Source organism: Gossypium arboreum, chromosome 4, assembly GCF_025698485.1.
Source record: "Gossypium arboreum isolate Shixiya-1 chromosome 4, ASM2569848v2, whole genome shotgun sequence".
Taxonomy (NCBI): domain Eukaryota; kingdom Viridiplantae; phylum Streptophyta; class Magnoliopsida; order Malvales; family Malvaceae; genus Gossypium; species Gossypium arboreum.
This window is the reverse complement of record NC_069073.1, coordinates 42,817,099-42,827,404: the sequence shown is the minus strand read 5'-3', so window position 1 is coordinate 42,827,404 and position 10,306 is coordinate 42,817,099. Positions and strand designations below refer to the sequence as shown.

Below are 10,306 nucleotides of genomic sequence, written 5' to 3'. Positions count from 1 at the left end.
CCAAAACGACATTGTTTTATTTTGCTATTTAAGTCACATTTTTGTAAAAAAAAAATCATTCTATCTTTGTTTTAAAAAAAAACTTTAAAAAACTCTCTACTCTCTCCCCCCTCTCCAAATCCGGCCTGACTCCGGCCGATCATCGCCATGGGCTACGCCGCCGGTGACCGCCGTGCACGGTGACCGGAGCCAAAAAATGCCCTTTTTTTGTCGAGTAAAAAAAAGTAAGATTTTTCTTATATTTTTTTACTCCTTTTTTAATATATGTAATTTTAAAAGAAGAAATAAAGAAATATATGTATATATAAACGATTTTGTAAAAAAGAAAGAAAAAGAACAAAGAAGAAAACCTTAGCCCGCTTCTAACTTTTTCCTTTCAACTTGCTTTGTTATTTTAGTTTTTTTTTTTGTGTGTGTGTGTGTGTTTGAATCTACTCTCTTTTTTTATTTAAAAGTGTCCAGCCAAATTACAAAAGATTTTTTATGGATTTTGTAGCCATTTTTACATGATTTCTTGCTGTCTTTTCTTATTTAATCCTTGCAGGTGCAACTTGAGGGCGGTGGAATGGCGATGGCAACAGTGGCGGTGCTGAGGTTACTGGTCAGAAGGCTAGGGCGACGCCTAGGGTTAAGAGTGGCTAGGGTTTTGTTTTTTCTATTAAGGTTTGGGTTGTATTGGGCTAGGGTAATTAGGTTTATTTGGGTTGAGTCTGTTGGGTTTGGAATTTGGCTTTAGGTTTTAATTTTTTAGCTTTAGGTTTAGGTTAGTTTTTATTGGGTTGGGGTCTGTTTGGTTTGGGTCTGATGGTTTTTAATTTGCTTGGATCATTTGGCTATTTATTTGGGTCTTAGTGGGCTCAGGTAAAAAATTGGGTTGTACAATGCCCTTCATTACTAAACTTCCAAAATTTTCCATGCATGCCCATTTTTTGTCCAAAAACTTAGAAATTGGGAAAATTACTCTTTAAGGACCCCTAATTAACATTCCAAAGAAATTTCATGCAAATTTCTTCTAGAATCCAAGTTTTACAATTTATTCAATTTGGGCCCTATTATCCAATAAGACACCTTACACATAGAATTTCTTTATGAAACTTCAAACATGCTCATTTTCATATCCTAGACCTCATAATGATCATGAAAAAATTATTTTAACATCGAATTTGTAGTCCCGATACCACTATTCCAACTAGGCCCTCATTCGGGATGTTACATTTTGGATGTGAAATTGGTATGATTTTGAGTCGCTATTTGGGATGCTTAAGAGCATTTTGGTTGTTGGTATTGGTAGTATATGATTTTTGCTTGAACTTTTTTTATTATAAGTGTCTATTTATGCATTGGTTGTTTGTGCATTGTTGAACCTAGGTTGACAACATTTTGGGTGAGAAACTTGGCTTGAAACATAGCCTATTTTTGTCCACACGGGCGTGTGTCTCAGCCATGGGTGACACATGGCAAGGTGACACGACCATGTGTCCTCTGGTGCTTATTTAGAAATCAAGTCAGTAGCTCCACACGGCTCAACACACGAGCGTGTGACTTGGCCGTGTGGCATAAGTCAGTATACCCTTCAGTTTTCACACGGCCTAGCACATAGCCTGGCACACGGGCATGTGAGGTCATTTTGAAGGGTGCACGGGCTAGTCACACAGGCGTTTGATTGGCTGTGTGACCCAAGTCAGTGAGTTACACGGGGTAGGACATAGGCTGGGACACGACTATGTGATCCCATTTCAAATGTCCACACAGCCTGTGACACAAGCGTGTCTTTGGCTGTGTGAGACACAAGGCTAGGCCATACGAGCGCGTATCCCCTGTATTTTGAAAATTTTCTATGTTTTCCAAAAATTTCCCTGAGTTCTCAGTTTAGTCCCGAATCGCTTCTAATGCTTGTTTTAGGCCTCAATGGCCTGTATTAGGGACTATGTGTGAATGATATTTGTTTGGATATGAAAATCGTATGATTGTTTAATTGATAAGTTTGATAATGCTCTGAAACCCTATTCCAGTGATGGATACGGGGTTAGGGGTGTTATAGTGTCTCTGATTTGAAAATTTTTAATACATTCCAAAAAAATTTCTGAGTTTCTGATTTAGTCCCGACTTGTTTCTAATGCTATTTTGGGCCTCAAGGGCTTGTATAAGGGATAGTATGTATGATTTCGATTGGTTTCTGACATGAATATTGTATGATATGAAATGTTTGAAATTTCTGTTTGTTTGATCTGTAAACTCTGGTAATACTTTGTAACCCTATTTCGGTGATGGATACGGGTTAGGGGTGTTACAATCCATCTAAACGCAAAAGTACCATATGGATACAAGAAAGTTATCTTTTCTTGGTTATTAGGAGCTATGGCAATCTGATTATACCCTGAATAATTGTCCAAGAAATAGTAGAAAGGTTTCCCTGCTAACCTCTCTAATATATGATCAATAAATAGCTAGGGGAAATGGTTTTTCCTAGTTGTCTTGTTAAGCTTTCGATAATCCATGCACACTCTCCATCCTGTGATTGTGCGAGTTGGTATAAGCTCATTATTTTCATTGCTAACCACTGTGACACCTCCTTTCTTAGGGACACATTGTACATGGCTTACTCACAAGCTGTCTGAAATTAGGTAAATAAATGCCAACATCAAGCCACTTGATAATCTCTTTCTTGACAACTTTTTTCATTATCAGATTCAATCTTCTCTGCTGCTCAATAGACATGTTGTGGCAATCCTCTAACAAGATTTTATGCATGCAAAACATAGAATCCATTCCCTTTATATCAGCAAGGGTCCATCCTAACTCCTTCTTAAATCGTCGCAGGACTTCCAACAACTTGACTTTTTGTTCGGATGTCAATTCCACAGAAATCACCACCAGCAAGGTACTGTATCTCCCAAGTATTCATATTTTACATGTTGTGGAAAAGGTTTCAACTCCAATGTAGGAGGTTCCTCTATAGAAGGTTTAGGGGGCTTGAATAAATGACTCAATAAATCCAAAGAGTCAATTTTTTCCCTAGTCTCTCCAATGTATGTTTGGCTTCCATGAATTCACCGAGTTCTTCAAAACATACTTCATCAATCTGTTCTAATGAGTCTTTGTTATTATCAGAATTATTGTGGCAAAGTCTATTGAATTCTTCCTCCATTGTTGTTTCTATCTGAATTCTTCCTCCACTGTCGTTTCTATCAAACAAATGACATGGCATTCTTTATGTTCATCTACACATTTCAAAGCATCAAAAAAATTAAAAGTAACCTATTGATCATTTACCCTCACGGTCAGCTCACCTTTCTGTGTGTCAATTAGACTTCTGTATGTAGCAAGAAAAGGTCCTCCAAGTATAATTGGCATATTCTAATAAACTTCAAATTCTAGAATAAGGAAATTAGCATAAAAGATAAATTTATACATTCTTACCAGTACGTCCTCAATTTTACCCTTCAAATAGGCGTAGGATCGATCATCTAATTTCAAAGTCATTGTAGTAGGTCTTGCTTTCCCAATTCCTAGCTTCTTGAAAATAGACATAAGCATTAGATTTATAATTACTCCTAAATCATATAACGCCTTACCAACATAATGATTTCCAATGGAATACGTGACAGTGAAACTCCTTAGATCCTTCAACTTTCGAGGTAATTTATCCATCAACATTGTTGTGCACACTTCAGTAAGAGCAACAGTTTCAAATTCTCCCCATCTGTGCTTCTTCACGTAATTGGGCATTTGCTCCAAAGCTTCTACCAGCTATTTTCTTCAAAACATCTAAAAACCTTTTAAACTGAATATCCTGCTTGGAATTGTGGAATCGCTAAGGAAAGGTTGAGGTGATCGTCTTTTAGGTTCCTGATATTGTTTTGCTGTGGCATTTCTATTGGCAACATGATTTGATTTTGTCACAACATTTCTCTATGTATCCTTTTCAGGTGTTGTCTATCGTTCAGTAGGTTCTAAGATCCTTTCCTGATTCTGGCTAGATTTGAATTCTTTTGTCATGGCATCTTGAACAACTTTATCCAACTGAGTCCCACTTCTAAGAGTGATGGTCTTGCACTGCTCCTTCCCTTGGGTTCTCAAATTTTCATTACCACTTGGCAATGCTCCTTGTAGCCTTGAATTTAGAGAGTTTTCTATTTGCCTCACTTGATTTTTAAGAGTTCGGAGAGGTGTTGTAACGCCCCCACGCCCGAAACCGTCGGCGGAGTCAAGCTTGAGGAGTTACCGAACATAATTTATCAAATTAAGAACTTCAAATCATTTGTTTCTACATTCACAACTTTCTAGCTACCCGCGTCACAGTTACTAGAAAAAATCATATCTCGAGTTACGAAACTCGAAATCAAAATCCATAAATTTTCCCTAAATCTAGACTCATATATCTATTTACTAATTTTTCTATAATTTGTGGTTGGGCCAATTAGTACAATTTATTAGTTAAAGTCTCTCCTGTTTCAGGGCCGATATGAGTTATGAAGAAGAATCGATTCGTATCCTAGCTCGTGAAGTGAAAGAGTTGCGAAACAAAAGGGTTCCGCTAGCGAAAGTGTTATGGCTCAAACACGGGATAGAAGAAGCTACTTGGGAACCCGAGAACTCTATGAAAGAGCGATATCCAAACCTATTTACGGTAAGATTTTGGGACGAAAATTTCTAAAGTGGGGAGAGTTGTGACGACCTTAAAACGACCCTAGTCGAAATGTGGTTTCGGGACCACAAAACCGAGGCATAAAAATAATTTAATATTTATTTTATTGCCTATAATGTGTGTTAACCCATGTGTGACATTTTTATGCTTTGATTTAGAGTTATAAATGTGAATTTCACTAGAAAGGACCTAGTAGTAAACTTTGAAAGTATGATGGGGAAATGTGTGATGACTAATTAAAGCATGCATGCAAAACAATGGACTTGCATGTCAAATTCCCCCTCCCAATAGCTAGTGGCCGCCATGACAAGGAATTATGGGCAAAAATCATGTCATGAAACATGTTTGGTAAGTGGGTTATGTTGGAATAAATAAAATAAGGAGTATGGAATAAAAAAAAATGTGTGTGTGTGAAGGCTTCTCCTCCCCATTGCCGTGTAGGTAGGAAAGAAAACAAAAATTTTGTTCATCCATTTTCACTCTCTTTTGGCCGAAAATACTAAGGATAAGGAGGAGTTTTGCTTCATACTTGGTTTGGAAGAGGATTAGGAAGAGGTTGGCTATACTTGCATCAAGATTAAGGTATGTTTGAGGTTGTGCCATGAGATTCATGCATGTTTTAGTTGCTAGCTTGATGTTCTTGTTAGCCCATGGTTCAAATCTTTGTTATGTCATGGGAATGAAATTCGCCAAAGTGAATATGGTGTTAATGCCATTGCATGCTAAATATCAAGCTTGATAATGATACATGTGATGGAGGATTGAGGATTCTTAGATTTTCTTTTAGCATTTTTTGAATGAGATACTAAGTTCTTTGTTTTACCATGACCAAATTGAAATGGTATGGTGTTGTGGTATTCGCCATGTTATATCCATAAGTATGATTCATGCATGTTGCATGGTAAGTAAGATTTAAGCTTTGGATATGTGTATATATTTGGATATAAGCCACTTGAGAATTGGCTCTAGCATATATATATGTATATATGTTCGTATTACGATGTATTGGTATGACATATATGCTATTTCAAGGTGTATATTTGCTTGTGATGATGTCTCGATTATGAAGTAAATGAGAGATGTGCAATGAGTTACGATATGTAATGCGTTAGTAGTAAAATGTATGCTGTTTTTGTGTGGTATTAAGTGTATAATTGGCCTCAAATTGGACATGTATATTCGCCACATGAGGGAAATTGGTGTGCATGCATTCGGTTAGAGGCAAGCATATTGATGCCTATTCTTGGCTTAGAAAATTTGGCTAAGAGGAATATTAACTAATGTGTTGAGTTCGATTCATGATTTCGTACATATGCGACTTTGATGCCTAATGAGTATATATATTGGCTAAGTATCTTGAATTCCTCTTTCGATGCTCACATGATAAAACCAATTTATTTGTTAAATTAAGCTCAAGAGCAAAGGGGAGCTAAATCCGATAAGGGGAAGGAAAAAGTCGTGGAATAGCCGTCGAAATCGTTCGACCACGTCCGAGGTAAGTTCTTGAGCAATAAAGCTTAAATTCTGAATTGATTAGATCATGTTTAAAGCAAATTAAAATCATGCTCTTTGTGTGTGGCTATTGAGCCGAAATTACAAATGTGATAAGTGACTTGTGTCTGAATTTTGCTAATGAAAATGAAATGTGAATGTGTTATGGTTTATTGATAAATGTACATGGTTATTCGAATGATATCCGGGCTAAGTCCCGAAGGCTTTGTGCTAAGTGACTAAATCCGGACTAAGATCCAACGGCATACGTGCGAGTTACTAAATCCGGACTAAGATCCGAAGGCTTTCGAGCAAGCTACTAAATCCGGGTTGAGTCCCGAAGGCATTCGTGCGAAGTTCTCAGAATCGGGCTATGTCCGGAAGGCATTTGAATGTGTAGCCATATCCGGTTAAACTCCGAAGATACGTGATTCAAGAATGAATGAACCTGCTGTAAAATTTCAGCTAATACGCTTGAAAATTCCAGCAACGAGGTATGTTCGTATGTGCTTTGGAATAGTTGATTCCCTTCGAATAATATTCGCTCAATCGAGAAATGAGCTTTTGGCATTTGGCTAAGATGAACCCTTATGTATGAATATAGGGGTTGGAATGTGAAATAAGTATGATATTGAGAATTTGTGCATATGAAATTATCCGTTAGCTATATGAATGTTATGCTTTTGTTGTGCTGGAATCCTTGCTCTAACTTACTAAGCATAAATTGCTTACTCCGTTTCTCTGTTTCTCTGTCTATAGATTTTGGCTCGTCACTATCGGACTTGGGATTTCTGGAAGTCAAGTCTCCCACACTATCAAAGTCCTTTCGGTATATATTTTGGTTGGATTTTGAAATGGCATGTATAGGACTACCCTTTTGTTGCGTTTTAAGTACTTTTGTGATGTATGTGTGTACGACCATGCGAAAATGGCTCGTAAAAGTGGAGTATGGCATTAGACCATTTGTGCTTATGTATATATGTATGGTTTTATGATGTTACTATGGACTGAATGGAAGTGTGAGCAAATGATCAGCCATTGGAATGGCTAAAAATGATTATATGTGGACCTATGTATGACAAAACTTTAGTTGGTCCATAGAAACCATGAAATAGGTAAGGTTTACCTGAAAAATAGATGCTGACAGCAGTAGTGGTGTGGATTTGAAAAATCACTAAAAATTGTGGGAATGGAATTAAATAGTGAATAAATTATGTAAATGAACCTTGATGAATCTACTTTCATATGGAAGAAACGAAACGGTCATATGAATTATATGTTAAGAAATATTAAAGTTCTCGTGAAACAGGTCCAGAACTATTTCTGGATCCCCTGTTCCGACTTTATAAATTCATTGTAAATTAACCAGAGATAATTAGGAGTCATGCCACATATGTATAGATTCCTCTCTGAGTCTAGTTTCTATAGAAATAAACGCCATCAGCATTGTAGCCCTGTACAGGGAGATATCCAATTCGTAACGCATGAAGGTCAGTGTAGTCGATCCCTCCAACAGAGGAGACTTTAACTAATAAACTGTACTAATTGGCCCGACCAAAAATTCTAGAAAAAAATATGTTGATGGACTTATGAGTCTAGTTTCAGGGAAAAATTACGAAACTTATTTTCGAGCTTTAAAACTCAAGATATGATTTTTGAAGCGACAGTGATGCAGTAACCAGCTAGTCTGGAAAATTTTTATGGACTGTGAAAACAATTTAGCTGAGTTTGTGTGCACCTTGTGTTCGACTCCGGTAACGGGCTCGGGTACGGGGTGTTACACAACGAGCTCGGGCGTTAGCATCCATAAGTGAACTCGGACTCAACTCAACGAGTTCGGATGCCTAGTTACATCTCACGAACTCGGACTCAACTCAACGAGTTCGGACATTCGCATCCATAAGTGAACTCGGACTCGACTCAACGAGTTCGGATGCTCAACCATCCTAGTGACATGTCACTTGTATCCTAATATATTCCTAAGGTTCAAACGGGCTTTTTCCCTCGATCTCACATTTGTCGTCTTCCATGAAATATCGGAACCGATACTCGGTAGCAATTCATATTTATCAAGTAGTAAACATAATTTGCATATTACTCTACATTAACCACAAAGCATAATATTTCACGATTAAAAATCAGCGTATCATATAATTCACATCAATAACTTAAAAATAACAATTATGCTACATTATTTACACATGAACTTACCTTGGTACCAAAATATAAAGATTTTGCAATTTAGTCCACAATCTTTTCTTTTCCTCGATCGCGACTTGAATCTCGTTTCTCTTGATCTATAATGCCAAATCAATCTTATTTAATACATACATTCATCAAAATAGCATTTAATACGAACTTTGGAAAAATTACACTTTTGCCCCTAAACTTTTGCATAATTACACTTTTGCCCCTAGGCTCGGGAATTAAACTTTATTCCTTATTCTTATGTTTTATAACATGCTGATCATTTTTCCTTCTATGGCAACATCAAATTCTTACTCTAACATATACTTGTGACTATTAGGTATTTTTGCTTGATTAAGCCATTTTACTCGTTTTCACTCAAAACCGAAAGCACACAAGTTGTCTAACATAATTTAAAATCCCATATTTTGTCATAAAACATCAAAATACACAAATTTCACCTATGGGTATTTTTCCAAATATAAACCCTAGGTTGAATTATTGCTAACATAAGCTTAATCGAGCTACCTAATTCCAAAAGCGTAAAGAACATTAAAAGCGGGCTTGGAATCACTTACTATGGAGCTTGGAAGCTTAAAACAAACCCTAACTATGGAGAACCCTTGAAATTTCGGCCTAATGAAGAAGATGGACAAAAATTGGCTTTTAATTTTGTTTTTAATTCATTTTAATAACTAAATGACCAAAATGCCCTTACTACTAAACTTTCCAAAAATTCCTTCTATGTCCTAATTTTGTCCATGAACTTAAAATTGGTCAAATTGCTATTTAAGATCTCCTAATTAATATTTCAATGCAATTTCATACTAAAAACTTCTAGAATGCAAATTTTACAACTTATTCGATTTAGTCCCTACTTTCAATTTAAGCACTTTAGGCATAGAATTTCATCACGAAATTTTCACACAACCATGCAATCATATCATAATCATCAAAATAATTATAAAATAATTATTTCTATCTCAGATTTGTGGTCACAAAACCACTATTCCGATTAAGCCCTAATTCAGGATATTACAACTCTCCCCCCCTTTTAAGGATTTTCGTCCTCGAAAATCTTACCGATAAACAGGTGTGGGTATTGGTTTTTCATAGTTTCTTCAGGTTCCCATGTAGTCTCTTCTACCCCATGCTTTTTCCACAACACTTTCACAAGTGCAACACTTTTATTTCTTAGTTGTTTGACTTCTCGAGCTAAAATCTTAATCGGTTCTTCTTCATAAGTCATATCCGGTCGTAGTTCAACTTCTGTCGATGAAATTATATGTGAAGGATCCGAACGATACCGACGTAACATAGACACGTGAAACACATCATGAATCTTCTCTAATTCAGGTGGTAGCGCTAGCCGATATGCTACCGGTCCAACTTTTTCAATTATTTCATACGGTCCAATAAAACGCGGACTTAACTTGCCCTTTCGTCCAAATCTAAGGACTTTCTTCCATGGAGACACTTTCAAAAATACCTTATCACCAACTTGAAACACCATTTCTTTTCGTTTCAAATCCGCATAAGATTTATGTCTATCTAAAGCAGCTTTCAAACAATCTCGAACCACTTTCACCTTTTCTTCAGTTTCTTTTATTAAATCAACTCCATAAATTTGATTTTCCTTGAGTTCAGTCCAATAAAATGGCGTCCGACATTTACGACCATATAATGCTTCATAAGGTGCCATCTTCAAACTCGTCTGATAACTATTATTATAAGCAAATTCTACCAATGGTAAGTACCTTTTCCAACTATCTTGAAATTCCAATATGCAACATCTGAGCATGTCTTCAAGAATCTGAATTACTCTCTCTGATTGTCCATAAGTTTGTGGATGAAAGGCAGTGCTGAAATTTAACTTTGTACCTAATGCCTCTTGCAACTTTTGTCAAAACCGTGAGGTAAACCTCGGATCTCTATTTGAAATGATTGACAAAGGTATCCCATGAAGTCTAACAATCTCTC

General features: G+C 36.6%; 1 protein-coding gene across 1 annotated transcript; it reads right to left on the bottom strand.

Annotated features, from left to right (window-relative positions):
• Positions 1 to 3,188: 3,188 nt before the first annotated feature.
• Positions 3,189 to 3,729, bottom strand: LOC108458566 (uncharacterized). The gene is made up of 2 exons (XM_017757981.1): positions 3,421 to 3,729; positions 3,189 to 3,221 (listed from the first exon to the last, which is right to left on the bottom strand). Exons 1-2 carry the CDS (start codon positions 3,727 to 3,729, stop codon positions 3,189 to 3,191), a joined length of 342 nt encoding a protein of 113 aa, XP_017613470.1.
• Positions 3,730 to 10,306: the final 6,577 nt, after the last annotated feature.

Excerpts from the sequence above, each read along its gene's own strand:
- LOC108458566 (XM_017757981.1), bottom strand. The coding sequence starts at position 3,729 with ATGCCCAATTACGTGAAGAAGCACAGATGGGGAGAATTTGAAACTGTT. Across the intron at positions 3,222-3,420 it reads GTAAAATTGAGGACGTACTG|ATGAACATAAAGAATGCCAT; the intron begins GTAAGAATGTAT and ends TGAAATGTGTAG.